This window comes from Leopardus geoffroyi, chromosome C3, assembly GCF_018350155.1.
Source record: "Leopardus geoffroyi isolate Oge1 chromosome C3, O.geoffroyi_Oge1_pat1.0, whole genome shotgun sequence".
In the NCBI taxonomy this organism is placed as follows: Eukaryota; Metazoa; Chordata; class Mammalia; order Carnivora; family Felidae; genus Leopardus; species Leopardus geoffroyi.
The window spans coordinates 10,246,111-10,266,002 of NC_059338.1; the positions used below are offsets into that span (position 1 = coordinate 10,246,111).

The window sequence follows — 19,892 nt, forward strand, 5'->3', positions numbered from 1 at the left end:
GAGAAGGAAAAAAAAAAGTTAGAGAGGGAGGGAGCCAAACCATAAGAGACTCTTAAAAACTGAGAATAAACTGAGGGTTGATGGGCGGTGGGAGGAAGGAGAGGGTGGGTGATGGGTATTGAGGAGGGCACCTGTTGGGATGAGCACTGGGTGTTGTATGGAAACCAATTTGACAATAAATTTCATATAAAAAAATAAAAATAAAAATATGTAAAGGAAAAACTGACCATACTAAAGGACAAAAGAAATACACAAATCCATTGTAAGAAATTTTAACTCCCCTATCTTGGTAATTAAATAGTGAAACTATATGAAAAGTCAATAATGATATAGAAGATCTGAACAAAACTATCAACTGCCTTAACCCCATTGACATTGATAGAATTCAGTGCTCCACAACTGTAGAACACATTCTTTTTCACTGCCCATGGAACATTTACCAAGATAGACCACATTTGGGGGGGACAAAATAAGTCTCAGCAATTTTTATAATATTGGTATCTGACAAAGTTTGTTTTCTGATCACAGCATAAATAATTTGGTAATCTCTAACTAGACAGATGAAGAAAAAGGAATGGAAGATGCAAATGATCAATATCAGTGTTTTAGGTATCTATTGCTGCATAACAAAGTACTCCAGAATGTAGTGGCTTAAAACAACAACCATTTTATAGCTCACATTTTGTGAGTCAGGAATTTGCACAGAGTTCAGTGAGAACAACTCACCTCTCTTTCATGTGTTGTTAACTAGACTCACTTGTGCAGTTGAACTCAGCTGTTGGCAGATCTGGGTCACAAGGTCTGGGAAGGCCTTCCTCATAAGTTTGGATAAGATGCAGACTGGTGGCTTCATGTGGCTTCTCTCCGTGTGGTGTTTCATCTTTCAGAAACTTTTTCTTCCTGTGGTCTTTCTTTCCAGCAAGATTGCCTGAACATTTTTGTTTTTAAATTTTTTTAAATGTTTATTTATTTTTGAGAGACAGCGTGAGTGGGGGAGGGGCAGAAAGAGGGTGACAGAGAATCTGAAGCAGATTCCATGCTATCAGCACAAAGCCCAAGGTGGGGCTTGAACTCATGAACTGTAAGATCATGACCTGAGCCACAGTTGGATGCTCAACTGACTGAACCACCAACGTCCCCCAAGATTGCCTGAACTTCTTAATGAGTGGCTCAGGGCATCAAATGGGCAAAAAATGAAGCTGTGCCTTTGAGGATATAATTTTTTTTCTCAATTCTGAGCCTGGGGTGGGATCCTAGTCCATGTATTTTAGGAGTTTGTAGTTAGAGAATATTTTTCTCTATATCATTATGTAAGCTGTCTTTGTTTTTTGCTTTCATTTTTGCTACATTCCTTTTTTATCTTGTTAATATTATCAGCTATGATACAGTATAGACTATGATGATGTCTCTCCAACTGTTTGGTTACCTAAAGCCTGACTTTGGGGTGCCTGGGTGACTCACTTGGTTGGGCGTCTGACTCTTGATGTTGGCGTGGGTCATGGTCTCAAGGTTCGTAGATTTGAGCCCCAAGTCGGGCTCTGTGATGGCAATGCAGACCCTGTTTGGGATCCTTTCTCTACCTCTCTCTCTGCCCCTCCCCTGGCTCATGTGTGCATGCATGCTATCTCTCAAAATAAGTAAACATTTGAAAATGTTATTCACTGGGAATGCAAAGTGGTGCAACCACTCTGGAAAACAGTACGGAGGCTCCTCAAAAAATTAAAAATCAACTACCCTATGACCCAGCAACTGCACTAGTAGGTATTTATCCAAGGGATATCGGTATGCTGTTTCGAAGGGGCACATGCACCCCAATGTTTATAGCAGCACTATTAACAATAGCCAAAGTATGGAAAGAGCCCAAATGTCCATTGATGGATGAACGGATAAAGAAGATGTGGTATACACACACACACACACACACACACACACACACACACACACACACACACACACACAATGGAATATTACTCGGCAATCAAAAAGAATGAAATCTTGCCATTTGCAACTACGTAGATGGAACTAGAGGGTATTATGCTAAGTGAAATTAGTCAGAGAAAGACAAAAATCATATGACTTCACTCATGAGGACTTCAAGATACAAAACAGATGAACATTAGGGAAGGGAAGCAAAAATAATATAAAAACAGGGAGGGGGACAAAACATAAGAGACTCTTAAATATGGAGAAAAAACAGGGTTGCTGGAGGGGTTGTGGGAGGGGGATGGGCTAAATGGGTAAGGGGCATTAAGGAATCTACTCCTGAGATCACTGTTGTACTATATGCTGAAAAACTTGGATGTAAATTAAAATATAATTTAAAAAAATGTTATTCATTATCAGCGGTGCCTGGGTGGCTCAGTCAGTCACCTGACTCTTGATTTCAGCTCAGGTCACGATCTCACAATTCGTGAGTTTGAGCCCCACATCAGACTGTGTACTGACAGTGTGGAGTCTGCTTGGGATTCTCTCTCTCCCTTTCTCTCACTGCCCCTCCCCCACTCACATTCTTTCTCTCTCTCTCTCTCTCTCAAAATAAATAAATAAACAAAAAAAAATGGGTGATGGGCAATAAGGAGGGCACCTGTTGGGATGAGCACTGGGTGTTGTATGTAAGTGATGAATGACGGGAATCTACTCCTGAAGCCAAGACTACACTGTATGTTAGCCAACTTGACAATAAATAAATAAAAAAAATAAAAAAATAAAATGTTATTATCAAATTAAATTCTCTTTAGCCCTGTAAGGCAACTGTAAGGACATCTTTCTGTTCCTTAGAATATGTTTCTTTCTAGATTGAGTTTAGAAAACCTTCTGTGTGCTTTGTTTTATTTTATGTTTGCATTTTTACCATGTTATTTCTTTTTTTAATCTTGTTTATGTTATTGGATGAGATATAGTACAGTCACTTTTATTTTACGTCCTTCACCAACACATTTTATACCAGAACTGTACTATGGGAAAGGGAAGGGTTAGGTAGAGTATATAAAGATTCATTCTTAACTTCCTTTTATCTACAGTTACCTAAAACTGTATGAGAATATAAAGGTAAACAAGAAATTTCTTCTCCATCTTTGTGAGAGCATGAATTTGGGTGAAATTACACCTTGCAGAACTCATTAAAGGAAATTTCTTTTAAGATGGAGCCAGGAGGCCAGAAAGGGTAGCTCTCAGACCCCACCACTCATTGCAACCCTTTGCAGATCCAATAGGACCAGACTACTTTGCATTCCCAATAGGAAGAAACCTACTTCACTATCCCAGTAGGAGAAAGGAGGATTTTCCCTTTGCCCAGCAACAGCCCAGCCAGTGACAAACTGTCACAACTCAGCCAATGAGAAGCCACTATACTTCAAAGTCCCAGTTTACTGCAATGGACTTGTTGTTTACAACAGCTCCCCCCAACTCCCCCCTATCCTCTATAGAAGAGTGGTCCTTTCCTATGTTCTTTGGACTTGCCTAAGGCTTTTGCTATAGCTTCCTTGTCCCAAATTCCAATTCCTCTACTAGTCCTGAATAAACACATTTTGCTGGTAAGATAATAAGCCGTTTTACTTTTCAGGTCAACAACTTCATGGCAAAGGAAGAACTGTAGCCGGACCAAGCCTCGAGACTAGAAGATTATGGCTGTGTTATTTTGTTTGTGTGCTTTGCTGGACCCCATGATCATTTAGGTCAGCCTTGCTGCAGAGGCAGAGCACTGCAAAGAGTTACAGCACAAGAAGCAGCAGTAGGAATTTTCCTTTCTTTTTAAGTAATCTGTATGCCCAATGTGGGGCTTAAGCTCACCACCCCGAGATCAAGAGTTGCATGCTCTACCAGCTGAGGCAGCCAGGCGCCCCTGGAACTTTTCTTGCAAAATCATAGCTACTGCACGGTGCTTATGAGGAAAATTCAGAATCAAGTATTTCTGCCATTTTAAGGAATTCCTATAGAAACCCTTACCACACCCTTTCATCAATTCTACAACATTGATTCTGCTCAGATGGTTTGCTTTCAGGGTACAGAAAACTCAGATTCCTATGCCATTATTTGTGCACTCTTAAGTATGAACAAAATTGATGTAATGACTTTAAAGCTAACTCCTTGTAACTTTTCCTCCGTAGTCCTAGTTCTGTTCTCTGAAGCTTTGAAAAAATGGTCTGACCTTCTTTCACAGACCAACCTTCCCAGTTGTGGAGATACGTACTGTGTTCCCATGGGTCTCTGCCTCTCCAGGGTCATCTTACCCAGAGCTCAACTTTCCCTCATTTTACATTTAATCATCTTACTTTTGTCCCTCTTTCATGTAAGTTTGTCAATGCTCCTCATGAAAAGCGGCCCCCAGATGGGTCCCCAGAGTCCTCTCAGCCGAGAGGGAAAAAGATATTCTTGCTCAAATTTGGGGGAGGGTGCCAAATGACTTAAATTCAAAGATAAAACTTTAAAAGAAGAGAAAAAAAGATGTCAAGGGGAGCAATTAAGAGGTTATGCACATTTATCTTGGCCAGGACCACTAACCACGCCTCTGAGATTTGCGCAGTGCGCCCTTCGGCCAAGAAAAAATTTAATTAATTTAAAGATTATAGTACAGTGAATTACTCTGGTAATGTTGCATTCTGCTTTTTCTATTGCTCACCTCAACCAGCCACCATCCCCTCGTCCCACTCTCCAGTTGCACTTAAAGTCTCCCATTTTCCAACTGGAACAGAGTAAGACACAAACGCAAAGCCAACTCGGTGGGAGGACAGCTGCGCGCGGACACTTCCGGGGTTGAGCGGCGGAGGGAGACGCCTCCGCCACAGAAGGTGGAGTTAGGGGCGGAGCCACGTCTGCGTGCCATCTGAGAGCGCGGCGGAGTTTGCGCATGCTCACACGAAGCAGGCTCTAGCTCCGCTTCCGGTCGGGGTTCGCTCGTGCAGTTCACGAGTAGCAGCCGGCTGCGTTTAGTGCTGCGGGGAAGAGTCGGCTTCAGGCGGGTAAGTGTCGCCTCTTGTCCATCAATCATGGCAAGCATTCAAAGTAGAACCTGAAGGGCTGTGCTAGGACTAACCCATGTTCTGCTGCTACTTTCTCCTGATGTTCTGAAACCTTTATTTCTGAGCACAAGGTGAAAGGGGCGGAGAAGCTGTGGGTACCGTGGCAACTGCATGGCAACAACTTAGTTTTTTAGAATTTGGAGAAATTGGGAGAGCTGCTTCTGTAAGGGCTCGTTAAAGTACGTGTGCGTCGGATGCAAATTTCGATGTTATGTCAGTCCCAGGCGCCTAAACCACAGAATTTTATTTTAAAAGATGTACTCTGGCTGTAATGTTGGAGTAGCAGGGTTTGAGGTGGGGTAACTAGTTGGAAAGCTAATTCAGTGATCAAGACACAGTCTGAAGATGTCCTGTCCTGAACTGGGGTAGTGGTGTAGGATTGCGGACAAGAGGGAAAATTGGAGAAATTCCAGCCGTTAGTATCAGCTGGACCAAAGAATCGATTGGATGTGGGGAATGAGGGACAGGAGCCCTGAGCATCTTGAGGATTAAGTCCATTCTTCGCTTGGCATATGGCCGTCTTTCTAGATTCGTTTCCCTCCATCAGTTCAGTCTTCTGACCCCGTCCTCCACGCAGACCCAAGACTCTGTGCCAAGTAGTTTGATGCTCTACTTCTAGAGTATTGTCCTCACCTTTTTATGATGTTAGGTCAGTTTATATAATTTCATTACGCCCCTCAGTTTTTTTTCCAACATGAAAATGAAATAAAATAATAGTCCTCTCAGGATTTTTATAAGGATTAAGGGAGATAGTTTATATGCTTGGTATATAGAGAAGGATCAATATATGGTAATTACTAATACTGTTATGTATTTGCATCGTTTTATTATTATGTGTCATTTTGCTATATCTTCCTCTAGACTTGAGTTGGATGTTTTTTGTTTTTGTGGGTTTTTTTTTTTTTTTGAAATTAGGAGCAGTATCTTATCTATCTTTGTATGTTCTTGTAATATAGTAGTAAAGATTAAAAAAAATTTTTTTGAATGGATCATTTATTTGGGCTGTTGTTGACATAATTAAATTTATTTCTTACTTTATAGGAGCTACCTGGGGGGTGCCAGGGTGGCTCAGTCGGTTGAGTGTCCAACTCTTTGATTTCAGCTAAGGCCTTGACCTCAGGGTCGTGAATTCAAGCCCCACATTGGGTGTAGAGCCTGCTCAAAAAATAAATAAGTTAATAAATAAAACGCAGGAGCTACCTGGTAGAATGAATTTTGCTGATCAAATATTATCTATTAGATAAAAAGGTAGCAGTTGTTTTTATATAACTAAGAAGGCCGGGAAATGAGATGTACAGATGGTAACTGATATTCTCAGTTTGGAACAGGTATGAGTGATTTCAGTGAAGAATTGATAAGGTCCAAGACAGAGGATGACCAGGAGGAATCATGTGTATTGTCTGGTACAGGAATGTATTTTCCTTGGCTCCAAAAGCATATAGACACTGTGGGTAAGTAAAATAACATCTAGATGGTAAGATTCAGTATGGACACAAAATTAAAAGTTCAGTTGCAAGATGTGCCTCTATTCGGGTTTTGAGGCTGTAAGCAAAATGATCATTTAAAACAGAGATCCCTTTCCTACTTTTCCTTTGAACTAATAACATAACATAATCTGTATTATGGTAGATTCCTTTTCCCCCCCACTAATGCTTATTAGTCACTTATAAGCCTGGCATCGGCTAAATATTGGGATACATAGATGAATAATATATGGTCACTGGCAGTGAGGAGTACATATGTAGGAAGTGTTTTTAAGAAATTTCTGTTGTTTTGCATTGAAATTATTCCTAACATAATTGATCTATAATAGGTTCCAAAAAAAGAACTTTTCTCTCTATAAATATAAGCAAATGTTTCTGTGGAGTATATTCCCTGTAAGAATATATAAAAGAAGCAGTTATGTGTATATTATTGACCTGTTGGATGGTGTACTTCTGGGAATATATCAGAACTGGCACTTAGTACCCTCAAAACATCTCTCGTAGACTAGCCATCTTTCCCCTTGACTGAGATTCTTTGGCTCCTAGAATTTGCTCCCGTTTCTTTATCTTTCTCATTTAGTTATCTCAGTAAATTAATCCTCAGTAAATCCATTTGCTGGGCGTTTTAGAGTTGAGGGAAATGAATCTTGAAGAAGTTAAACTCTAGATGTTGGTATCAGGAGTTAAACCAGGTCTATCTGATCTCAAAGCTTATACTTTTTGATAACTGAAATATAATTTTATTAATGAGGTATTATATGTAAAGTGCTTAGTGCAGAGCCTCATACATAGTGAATGTTGGAAAAAATAATAGTTTCTTTCCTCTCTTCTCTTTTTAATTTTGCTAATGACCGTACATGGTTTAAGCTAGCTTTGAATGGTTGGTACTTAAGAGTGAATGCTACTTCCCCGCCTGATAGGGAACTAGTAATCTCAAGTTCCTGCTGGTTAAGATATACTTGGGCAAGTTTTTGTCATCAGGGTTCTATAGAGAACTGGAGTCAGTCTGAAAGCAGACAGGTTTAACACCAGAATTTACATGCTTAGAAATGTTTTAGAAGTTATGAATAGTCTGTTAAACCCAAAATACTTTATGCCTGCAGTGAACAAGAGTTTCAGGTAATATTGACATTGTAGTGATAAATGACCATACTAGGAAAACAAAATTGCCCAGCAATTATTAATTTTTTTATTCTAGTAAATATCTATTGGCGTTCTGAAGGGTATGCCCTTTAGAATAAAAACTTTGAAGGCAGAGGCCAATCTGAATTAAAACTATACGTTACGCGACACCTGGCTGTCTGTTGGTGAAGTGTGCAACTCTTGCTCTCAGGGTTGTAGGTTCGAGCCCCACGCTGGGTGTAGAGATTACTTAAAAATAAAATTTTAGAAAACAAACAAAAAAACTGTGTCGAGTACCTAGAGTAGTACTTGGCACAAAATAGTGCTCAAAAAATATTTGTTGACCGACAAGTTTCCAGATTCTTTCAAGGGCAGTAGAGATAGGCTGATGGTGCTGGTTCTCTATTGTAGCTCATTTCATGTCAAAATTTCTTTTCCTAGGCAGTTATTTTTGAAAGTGTATCAGCAACAAATAGGATGATCTTTTGCTCGTAAAAGAATGAAATGAGAGGTATTCCTGAGGTAACTAGGCTGAATTGCAAGACAGAAGGGGAATTTTCCAAGAATTTAAGGACAGTAGTCTAAAGTCCCGGACTTCCAGGCTGAGTAGTGAAAACTTGAGGGGTTGGCCTGAGGTCAGTCCTCCTTTAGGTAAATAAATGAGGTTTTAGGGAAGAGGTGTTTTGTCAGTTTCCCGGACCAGCTGCTGCTTGGATCTTGCTAAATGCAGCTTCTTATTCAGAGAGCTGGGTGGGGCATTCTGTTAAGTTCCCTGGTGATGCTAAGGCTTTTGTTTCCAGAACCACACTGAATAGCAAGCAGTAGGATCTCCACGAGATTTTTAAGTATTTTTAAAAAGTTTGAGAAACCCTAGTGTAGAGCCCCGTTGTGTTGAAACCTGTTTTGTTTGAGTACCCTTTTTTTTTTCTTTCAATTATGTACTGCCTTGCATGGTTTTAAAGTGTCATCTAAAAATTGTGTTTAGGGGCGCCTGGGTGGCGCAGTCGGTTAAGCGTCCGACTTCAGCCAGGTCACGATCTCGCGGTCCGTGAGTTCGAGCCCCGCGTCAGGCTCTGGGCTGATGGCTCAGAGCCTGGAGCCTGTTTCCGATTCTGTGTCTCCCTCTCTCTCTGCCCCTCCCCCGTTCATGCTCTGTCTCTCTCTGTCCCAAAAATAAATAAACGTTGAAAAAAAAAATTAAAAAAAAAAAAATTTCTATAAAAAAAATAAATAAATAAAAATAAAAATTGTGTTTATTGTAAGCTGAATAGTTGCAAAAGATCTAATTTCCAACATATTTTGGCATTTTTAAATGAAATTAAGTTTACTACTTTTACAAATATATCCAGTGGAATCTAAGCAGCATAGGAATGTGATGCCTTTCACCATCCATTTAAAAGTATTTATGAAAAAAAATTTTTTTAATGTTTATTTTTGAGAAAGCACAAGCTAGGGAGGGGCAGAGAGAGAGGGACAGAGGATCCCCTCTGGGCTGTGCACTGACAGCAGCAAGCCTGACGTGGGGTTTGAACTCAGGAACTGTGAGATCATGGCCTGAGCCAAAGTCAGACACTCCACCAACTGAGCCACCCTGGCACCCTGAAAAAGATTTTAATTGATGATGATTTTATACTGTTTGTTTTCTTGTCATACTTTTGTTTTTACAATAAAACTGTGTATCTACATTTAATTATTTTTTGTTAATATCCTATAGGACTTTAGGTACTAAGATTTTGTCTGGAGTGAGACATCATAATTTATGGTTTTACAAAACTGATGCTAACAACATAAGTATTAAAAGTTGTGTTAAAATTTAGGGGCACCTGGATGGCTCAGTTGGTTAAGCATCCTATTTCGGCTCAGGTCATGATCTCACAGTTCGTGGGTTCGAGCCCCGCATTGGGTTCTGTGCTGACAGCTCAGAGCCTGGAGCCTGCTTTGGATTCTGTGTCTTCCTTTCTCTCTGCTCCTCCCCCGCTCATGCGCTGTCTCTGTCTTTCTCTCTCTCAAAACTAAATAAACATTAAAAAAAAAAACTTAAAAAGTTGTGTTAAAATTTAATTAAAAGTACATTTTTATGACTTCTTTCTTTCTTTTTTTTTTTTAAATGTTTATTTTTCACAGAGAGAAAGAGAGAGAGACAGAGCATGAGTGGGGGAGGGGCAGAGAGAGAGGGAGACACAGAGTCCGAAGCAGGCTCCAGGCTCTGAGCTGTCAGCACAGAGCCCGACACGGGGCTCGAACTCACAAACCGTGAGATCATGACCTGAGCTGAAGTCGGTCGCTCAACCGACTGAGCCACCCAGGTGCCCCATGACTTCTTTATTTCAATAAAATAAATAAGGTTATCACTTATTTCCAATGATTTGATATATCCGTGAAAGAGTAGCATGTATTTCTGGAATGAGAAAAGATTTAGCTTCAGTTCTATTTTGTTTTCATTGACGTAATTCTGAGAAACCTTAGTTACATGAGTAAGTAGATGGCATTGGATAGAGTGTAATTGTAGCAATGTATCAGGTCTTTGAATTCTTGAATTACTCATGACAAAATTGCGTAGTGATCTGTTATAAAGAATTCTTAAGTCCTTCCACGCTTTTGATAAGCAAAGACTTGGAAATCACCTGACTTGCCAAAGGGTTTGTTAGAGTCCGTCACTGTCCCAATAGTTACACCTACGTTTTCACCTTCAGGTAATATATATTGATTTTGATTGTGAAGCCTTGACTGTAGCATGGTTCTCTAGGAGATTAATTTTAGGCACAAGTGAGTATGTGAGGAAGTTGAAGATCTGCAAGTCAGTTGCTCTGAAACTGTCTTTGCCCAGTACCTGTAAGTCTCTCTGTATTCCCAGGGGTCAGGGTACCCCGCGGGAGGACCACTGACCTAGCGGGGTCCTGTGGTGGTGTGGGAAGGAAAGAGGAGGTGTCAGTATGGCACCTGTTACTCCTAAAATGGGGTTGTGGGGTGCCTGGGTGGCTCAGTTGATTAAGCTCTGACTTCAGCTCAGGTCGTGATCTCACGGTTTGTGGGTTTAAGCGTCGCATTGGGTTCTATGCTGACAGCTTGGAGCCTGGAGCCTGCTTGGGATTCTGTGTCTCTCTCTGTCTGCCTCTGCCCCACTCACACGTGCGTGTGCTAGCTCGCTCTCTCTCTCCTTCTCTCTCCCTCTGTCTCCCTCTCTCTCTCTCCCTCTCTCTCTCTCCAAAATAAACATTAAAACACAGTTGTAACTAAGCCCAGATGTTCTTAAGGTGAGGATTGTTGATCCTTTAGAGATATAAACGCTAATGTCTTCAGCTGTTAAATCTCATTGGTGTTTAATGTCATTAAGTTACTGGAACTCGGTCCTTGAATAATGAAAGCCCACCTCTGAGAGTTTTCAGAATACTGGTAGTTAATACAGGACATGCTTGTCTAGGATAACCCTAATGATTTTTACCCATTCTAAATACTTGGGACTTGCTTTTGGGGCCCAGATTGTTTGGTGCAAAATGAAAGGATGATTGGATCTGATCTGGAAGCTCTGGTACCCCGGTAGCCCATGAACATCAAGTCAGGTTTTTCTTTTCCATTTGCTGAGACTAGTAAAAATAGCGTGCGAGAGTTTGTTTCAAGGGAAGCTAGCTTTGATATTAGGGCCGGGCTGGGTTGAGTAATAATTACTGTCCTGCTTGTTAAAATTTCTGCTTATCAGAAAGGACTTTTTTAAAACTTGAATTGGGATCACTGTGGGTAAAGACTTCTTTTTAATCTGTAGAAACTGGAGGAAAAAAGGAGAAGGATTTTGCTCAGACAACCAGTGCTTGTTTGAATCGTATCCAAGAAGCTTTGCTGAAGCACCAGTGGCCACAAGCTGCAGGGTACATGCACAGTTACTTCCAGATCCTGGAAGATTCAGACAGCCACAAGAGGCAGGCTGCACCCGAGGTAAGTGAAGTGTGAGCCTGTGGGAGGAGATTACAGCTACCGGAGAGAGTTTCTGCCCCTTGAGCGCCACCCAGAATAGCTTTTGCAAGGATCGCAAATTGATTTTTCTAAAAGCTACTGAAAGTGGTTTTGGGTGGAGAATTTATACTGGGACATTTTTTCTTGCACATCTTTTTACTTGTTAGGATTTTATTTTATCTTTTAAGTTTATTTATTTATTTTGAGAGAGAGAGAGAGAGGGGGAGAGAGAGAGAGAGAGAGGGAGAGGGAGGAGGGGCAGAGAGAGAATCCCAAGCAGGCTCCGCACTGTCAGTGCAAAGCCCAACTCGGGTCAAACTCACGAACCGTGAGATCATGACCCGAGCCGAAGTCGGACGCTTAACCTACTGAGCCACCCAGGAAGGGCTACTTATTAGGATTTTGAAGGAAACTAAAAATATTTTGAACTCTGAATTCTCAGATTCCCCACTATTCATTCCTTCCTTCTAGTAATTCTCCCTCCTTTCCATGTGTTTTTCCCTCTCCATAGGATGTTTCCTATCATCATACCAACGTGTTGTTTCTTGCGTCTTAAAATCATCTCTTGACCCCCATTTTCTCCACAGGTGTGTGCCGTTTTTCCACTTCCGCTGTCAGCCAAACTCCTTGAAAGGATGTGCATACTTGTTCTCTCCAAACCTTCTCCAGTTAGGCCCCCCTGCCCACCAGCATCACCGTTTCTACCAAGTTACTTTGTCAGGGTTTAGCAGTGGTCTCCAGGTTGCTAAATCTGGTGCCCAGTTCTCAGCGCTCGAGTAACTTGACCTGTCAGCAGTATTGAAGACAGTAGATCGCTACCTCCTGTGTTGTGATAAGCTGTCTTCATCTGGCCTCCAGGACACTGTTTCTCACTTTTCTCTCTTGCCTCACTGGCCTTCCTCAGCCTCCTGTGATTGCTCGTCTGCTCCCTGGCCTTTTGACTTGGGAGTTCCCCAGAACTCAGTCCTTAGTCCTCTTCTTAAATGGCCTTAAATCTGGTCTGTATGCCGGACGATTCCCAGTTGTGTATCTGCGGCCCTGACATCTCTCCAAGCCCACGTCCCTCTGTCCAGCTATCTGTTCCGCATCAGCACTCGGGTGTCTAACAGTTGTATCACACCAGCGTACCTAAAGTGGACCTTCTGATCTTCACCATCAAACCTAATTTTCCTCATCTCAGATGATGGTTTTTTAAGTATCTAATCGCTGGGGCCCGACTCTGAAGTTCCCTTTCTTTCATACCCCATATCCTATTGGCTCTCCTTCAGAATTCGGTCTGAATACTTCTCGCCAGCTGCGTGACTGCACGTCAACCCAAACCACTGTCATCTCCCGTAGATGACTGCTTGCCCTCCGGCACCCCCTTGTCTCTTTTCAGCATAGCGAGCGACCAGGGTTATCCTTTTTAAAAAATAGTCTTATAAATAAACCACCATACAGTTCCCACATTTAAATGGTACAATTCAATGTTTTTTCATATATTTGCAGAGATATGCAGCCATTACCACAATCTAAATTTTGAACGTTTTCCTACCCCCCGCCCCAAAAGAATACACTCACAGTCACTCTCTGCCCTGTCCCTCCTTCCCCCACTCCCCAGCCGCTGGCAACCACTAATCTACTTTCCGTTTCCGGACATTTCAGAGAAGTGGATTTTATAATATGAGGTCTTTGTGCATGACTTCTCTCACTGAATGTGTTTTCACATTTATTCTTGTTGCAGTTTTTATTAGTACTTCTTTCCTTTGTATTAGAAGGTGACATTCCATCCTGTTCTGTGTGTCCCTTCGTCTGTTGTTAGACATGGGCGTTATTTGCACTTTTTAGTTATTATGAGTAATGCTGCTATGAACATTCACGTTTTTGTTAGGGATGTTTGTTGAAATCTCTCTTGGGTATGTACCAAGGAACAGAGTGCTGGGTCATACAGTAACTGTGTTTGGCCTCTTGAGGAACTACCAGACTGTTTTCCAAAGTACCTGCACCATTTTACGTCACCACCAGTAATCTATGAGGTTCCAATTTCTCTGCATCCTTGCCAGGTTTTGTTATTGTCTGTCTTTCTGATTGTAGCTGCCTTAGCGGTTGTGAGGTGGTAGCCTGTTGTGGTTTTGACTTGTATTTCCCTAGTGACTAATGATGCAGCATGATCTTTTTAATTTTTTTTTTTTTAATGTTTATTTTTGAGAGAGAGAGAGAGAGAGTGAGTGAGTGGGAGGGAGAGGGGCAGAGAGTGACAGAGACACAGAATCTGAAGCAGGCTCCAGGCTCTGAGCTGTCAGCACAGAGCCCAACGCGGGGCTCGAATCCACGAACTGCAAGATCATGACCTGAGCTAAAGTCAGACGCTTAACCGACTGAGGCACCCAGGCGCCCCTGCAGCATGATCCTTTTAAAACACAGGATCGATCATGTCACTTCTCTGCTAAACTCTGTAATGGCTTCCCATTTCACTCAGTAAAAGCCAAAGTCCTAATGATTGCCTGCAAGTTCTGTATGATCTGCTCATTCCCTTTCCCCCTTGACCTTTCTGATCTCATTTCCTATTACTCAAATACTGTTTTTTTTTTCTTCTTCCAGCCTCCCTAATCTCCTGGTTCTTGCTTGAACAGACCATGTGCACTCCTGATTGCCTTTGCTGTACCTATTCCTTTTACTTGAAAAGGTCCTTCTTCAGATATCACTATAGCTATCTGTCAAGTCTCATTTTCAGTGAGTCCTCCCGTGACTGTTTAAAATGCAACTCCGTACTGCCCCCTCCACTTTCCAGCTGTCACTCCTGACCCCCTTAGTGTGCTCCATTCTTCTCCCACCATACTTGCCGATTTAATTCTGTTTCTGGGTTATTGTCTGTCTCTCTACAATAGAATGTAAATTTCCTGAGCAGAGGGATCTAGAACAGGGCCTGGCATATACTTTTAAATTTGTTCAGTAAAATATAGTTTATCCATAAATAACTTCACATGAAGCTCTCAAATAGCTCTTACTAATATAGTAACCATCGCGTCGGGTAGCTATTTAATAAAGCCCAAAAAAAATCTGAGAGAAAAAAACCTATTGGTTGAAAATTTAGTTTATGGACAAAGCTATGTTCATCTATAAAACATTGGACAAGTTATAGGTTCTTTTTGTCCAGAATTTGTATTATAAAATGAAGGATTTGAATCAATGGTTTCCAGACACTTGTCTGCTTCTTTTTTGAATTATCTAGGGCTTTTGTTGAGAATACAGATTCCTGTGCTCTACCCTATACTGATCAGACTCTGAATCCCTAGAATATTTATTTTTAAAAGGTGTCCCAGGTAATTCTTATACACAGCTGGGTCTAAGAACAACTGTTACAGTCTACAAATTTTCTATAAGCTCCAAAATACTACAATTTGGTTTTTCTACAAAGGAAATCTTGATTCCTCTTTCTGAGTTGGAAACGTATTAGGATTATACCAAACAACTAATATATATATTCACAGAAAGAACTGATTTAAAATTCTCTGAAATATACTTTAAGATCAGTAATGAGATAGGGGTGCCTGGGTGGCTCAGTCGGTTAAGCATCTGGCTTCGGCTCAGGTTATGATCTCATGGTTGGTGAGTTCAAGCCTTGCATCAGGCTCTGTGCTGACAGCTCAGAGCCTGGAGCCTGTTTCAGATTCTGTGTCTCTGTGTCTCTCTGCCCCTACTTCCCCCACACACTTACTCTCTCTCTGTCTCTGTCTTTCTCTCTCTCTCAAAAACGAACATTAAAAACAATTTTTTTTTTAATCAGTAATGAAATATTTTAACTGGGTAAGAGAAATAGAGATTTACCCCAAGAAGCGCTCCAGGTTCTGTTACCAGAGTTTTGGTGCTCTGGGGAGAAAATAATACTTTATTAAAATTTGACTGTAGCTGATGAAAAATTTTAAGTTGGAGTTCTAAATATAGATTAAATATAGTCAGTAGTTGTAGAGCTTTATAGATCTCAGGAAACATCTAGTCCATTGCCCTCATATTGCAGATGAGACCAAGAATTGTGAAAAAGCCAGGGTTAACAGAAACTAAGTTTTTTGACTTTAACATTCTTGCCCCTATGCCAATTAGAAATTCTGTTTTCAATATGGATCTGAGCTGCGTACCTTCTTTAGACTACTAACTTTAAAATGGCACTATTACAGCCATCTGGTATTTTTATTTAATGGATGGAAAAACTTTATCGCATGAGATATAATATTTAGTTTTACTGGGTGAAATGAAGTATAGTAAAATGTTGATAGTAGTGGTATCTAGGAAAACGAATTATAGGTTGTAAGCAGAAAGAAAGATAGGGTCCTTAGGCAGAAATTGGTTAAGGGAAGGATTTTACATTTTTATTAGTAATTTCTGTTTTGACAGATTATTTGGAAGCTCGGAAGTGAAATTCTATTTTATCATCCCAAAAGCAACATGGAGACTTTCAATACCTTTGCTGACAGAATGAAAAACATGGGTGTCATGAATTACTTAAAGGTGAGAGAATGCAGGCTGTGTGAATTGACATTGACAGTGCTCGTTCTTAAAAAAAATCTCAGTGATGAGGTAGGTAATCATGTCAAAGGCATGGAAAAAGGGTAAGAGGATAAATACAAGAGCCTGAAAGGAAGTAGTATTGTGAAAACCATTTATTCCTCCATTTCCTGCTGCCTGCCTTGTTCTCTGAGGCAAAATACCTTGTCTTTGTTTATCTCCGGCTGCCAGGACCAGTCCTTAAGAGATGGCGCTTATACCTTATTATGACGTTGGACCAAATTCTAACCTCTTTGCTTAATTCATTTGGGTTCTCTAGGAATTCATGCTCTTAGAAAAAGGAAGCAGCTAAAACAAATTGGGAATTTGAATATGTGAAAGTGGTTTTCTCCCCCCCCAGCTTTATTAAGGTATAATCGACCTATAACATTGGGTGAGTCTAAGGCATACGGTGTGATAATTCGGTACACGTGTATATTGGGAAATGTTTACAGCGTAAGGTTAGTTAACGCATCCTTCCCCTCACACTGCCACCTTGTTGTTGTTGCTGTGGTGAGAACATTAAAGTTCTACTCCCATAGCAACTTTCAAGTATACAATCCAGTGTTATTAATTATAGTTACCATACTCTACATTAGATCCCTGGAACTTACTCATCTTGCAATGCCAAGTTTGTACCCTTTGACCTACATCTTTCATTTCCTCCACCCCCTCGACCACCATTCTACTCCCTGTTTCTGTGAGTGCAGTGTTTTTAGATTCCACATGTGGATGGTGAGGTCATACAATATTTGTCTTTCTCTGACTAATTTCACTTAGCATAATACCCTCCACTTCCATCCATGTAGTTGCAGATGGCAAGATTTCATTCTTTTTGATTGCCAAGTAATACTCCATTTAGGTATATACCACATCTTTTTTATCCATTCATCCATTGGTGGACATTTGGGCTCTTTCCATACTTTGGCTATTGTTAATAGTGCTGCTATAAACATTGGGGTGCATGTGTCCCTTCAAAACAGCACACCTGTATCCCTTGGATAAATACCTAGTAGTGTAATTGCTGGGTCTTAGGGTAGTTCTATTTTTAATTTTTTGAGGAACCTCCATACTGTTTTCCAGAGTGGCTGCACCAGTTTGCATTCCCACTCTACTCATTCTTTTCATTGGATTTTTAAAAAAAGATGTTCTTTTATTTTTTTTTTATTTATTTATTTTTTTTTTATTACATTTATTTATTTTTGGGACAGAGAGAGACAGAGCATGAACGGGGGAGGGGCAGAGAGAGAGGGAGACACAGAATCGGAAACAGGCTCCAGGCTCTGAGCCATCAGCCCAGAGCCCGACGCGGGGCTCGAACTCCCGGACCGCGAGATCGTGACCTGGCTGAAGTCGGACGCTTAACCGACTGCGCCACCCAGGCGCCCCATATTTTTTAAGTTCTATTTATTTAAGTTATCTCTCCACCCAACGTGGGGCTCAGACTCGACGCCGAGATCAAGAGACGCAAGCCAGGCACCGCTGGGGTTTTTGCTATGGAACTGAGTTCCTCATTTATTTTGGATATTAACCCCGTCAGATATATGACTTGTAGATGGTTTCTCCCATTCCATAGCATGTTCATTTTGTTGATGGTTGCTCTTGCTGTCCAGAAGCAGTTTAGGTGAGTATAGTCCTACTTGTTCATTTTTGCTTTTGTTGCTTGTGCTTTTAGTGACAAAAATCATTGCCAAGACCAGTGTCAAGGACCTTTTTTTCTTATGTTTTCTTCTTGGAGTTTTATCGTTTTGTGTCTGAGTAGTTAAGTCTTTAATTCATTTTGAGTTAGTTTTGGTAAGTAGTAGAAAATAGAGGATGAATTTCATTATTTTGAGAGTATCTAATTTTGCCAGTAGCGTTTATTGAAGAGACTGTCTTTTCTCTATTTATTGAGTATTCTTGGCTTCCTTGTCAAAAACTGGTTGATTATATATGTGTGGCTTTATTTCTGGGCTGTTGATTCTGTTCACTGGTCTTTGTGCCTGTTTTATGCAGGCACCGCGTGCTTTAATGACTGTAGCTTTATAATGTAGTTGAGTCAGGAAGTGTGATGCCCCAGCATTGTTCATTCTCAGGATTGCTTTGGCTATTTGGGGTCTTTTGTGACTCCATACAGATTTTAGGATTGTTTTTTCTACTTTTGTGAAAAATGACGCTGGAATTTTGATAGGATTACGTTGAATTTATAGGTGGCTCTGACTCTTCAATGTAGAGAACAAACAGAGGGTTGCTGGAGGGGTTGTGGGAGGGGGGATGGGCTAAATGGGTAAGGGGCTTAAGGAATCTACTCCTGAAATCATTGTTGCACCATGTGCTAACTTGGATGTAAATTATAAAAAATAAATAAATTATAGAATGTGCAGGGAAAAAAATACAGATGGCTGTGGGTAGTATGGACATTTTGGCATATTAACTCTCCGATCCATTCATAAAAATGTTTTAATGGTCCTAGTGTGTAGGCAGAGCTCCCTTTCTAGATTTTTTTTTATTAAAGCCTCAGCCAAAAACATTGAGTCTCGTCCAGAAACATTGTGATGTTTCCAAAATGGTAGACACTTCCCTGTCTGTGGTATACATTTAACTAAAAGAGTACTTTTTCAATAAAGTTTTAAAATGCTTTGCTTTTTAATTTTTTTCGGTATCTCTAAAGTTCTTGAAACACAGCCATACCCATTCATTTCATTGCCACAGCTGCTTTTAGCATGACAAATGACAGCATTGAGTAGTTTCAACAGACCATATGGCCTGCAAAACCTAAAATATTTACTCTGTGTTTCTTTTTTTGTTTTGTTTTTACTTTTTCTATTTTCCAATTTTTTTATGGTGGTAAAATATATAGACCATAAAATATGTTATTTTAACCATTTTAAGTGTACAATTCAATAGCATTAATGACATTCACAGTGTTGTACAGCCATCGCCAGTGGTTTACATTTTTCATCATCCCAAACATGAACTCTATGCCCGCTAAGGAATTACTCCCCATTCTCTCTTCCCAGCCCCTGGTAACCTCTAATATGTTTGCTGTTCTATGGATTTACACATTCTAGATTTTTTCAATGTTTATTTATTTATTTTGAGAGAGTGCACGCCCGTGCACCACTGGGGGAGGGACAGAGAGAGTCCCGAGCAGGCTCTGTGCTGTCAGTGGCAGAGCCCTACGGGGGACTTGATCCCACTTGATTGTGACCTGAGCTGAAACTGAGAACCGAATGCTTAACTGACTGAGCCACCAGACACCCTGATCTATTCTAGGTATTTTACATAAGTGGAATCAAACAGTATTAGTTCTTTTGGGTCTAGCTTATTTCACTTAACATCGTGTTTTCAAGACTTATTTATGTTGTGGCAAGTATTAGAACTTTTTATGGCTTTTTATGGCTCATTCGCATTCTATCGTATGTACCTATCACATTTTGTTCACACATTCATCCGTTGTTGGTGGTGAACACTGGTGTACAAGTATCTCTTTGAGTTCCTGTTTTGAATTCCTTTCGGTATATACCTAGGAGTAGAATTGCTGGGTCCCGTTTTAGACATATAAAACGTATGTAAATCTGTATGTAAGCAAATATAAAATATACGAAGATACAAGTCTACACTTAACTTTGCACCATTTTACATTCTCACTGCTTTCTTATTTTGAAGAAAGATTACTCCCAGTTTAGGATTCTTTTCTTAATTAGAAAAAATTTCCGGAGGTTCTCCTTACGTGCCAGGTGCTCTCTTGCGATCTTATTCTCTGGTAGCCCAGGTATGCTACGGGTGGAATTTAAACGGAAGCAGCTTATGGTTCTGC

The 19,892-nt window shown here is 40.5% G+C and overlaps 1 protein-coding gene across 6 annotated transcripts in view; it reads left to right on the forward strand.

Moving 5' to 3' along the window:
• Nucleotides 1–4,850: 4,850 nt before the first annotated feature.
• TAF1A (TATA-box binding protein associated factor, RNA polymerase I subunit A) overlaps nucleotides 4,851–19,892 on the forward strand; it is a 38,217-nt gene continuing 23,175 nt past the window's right edge. For 3 of the 6 annotated variants that reach the window (XM_045455693.1, XM_045455692.1, XM_045455697.1), the window contains exons 1-4: nucleotides 4,853–4,958; nucleotides 6,337–6,469; nucleotides 11,385–11,554; nucleotides 15,944–16,057. In XM_045455693.1, coding sequence (XP_045311649.1) covers nucleotides 6,349–6,469; nucleotides 11,385–11,554; nucleotides 15,944–16,057 — 405 coding nt within the window. In that variant the 5' untranslated portion in view covers nucleotides 4,853–4,958; nucleotides 6,337–6,348. Of the gene's footprint in view, nucleotides 4,959–6,336; nucleotides 6,470–11,384; nucleotides 11,555–15,925; nucleotides 16,058–19,892 lie in introns of those variants that run through there. The other 3 variants (XM_045455695.1, XM_045455696.1, XM_045455698.1) reach the window with 3 other exon arrangements.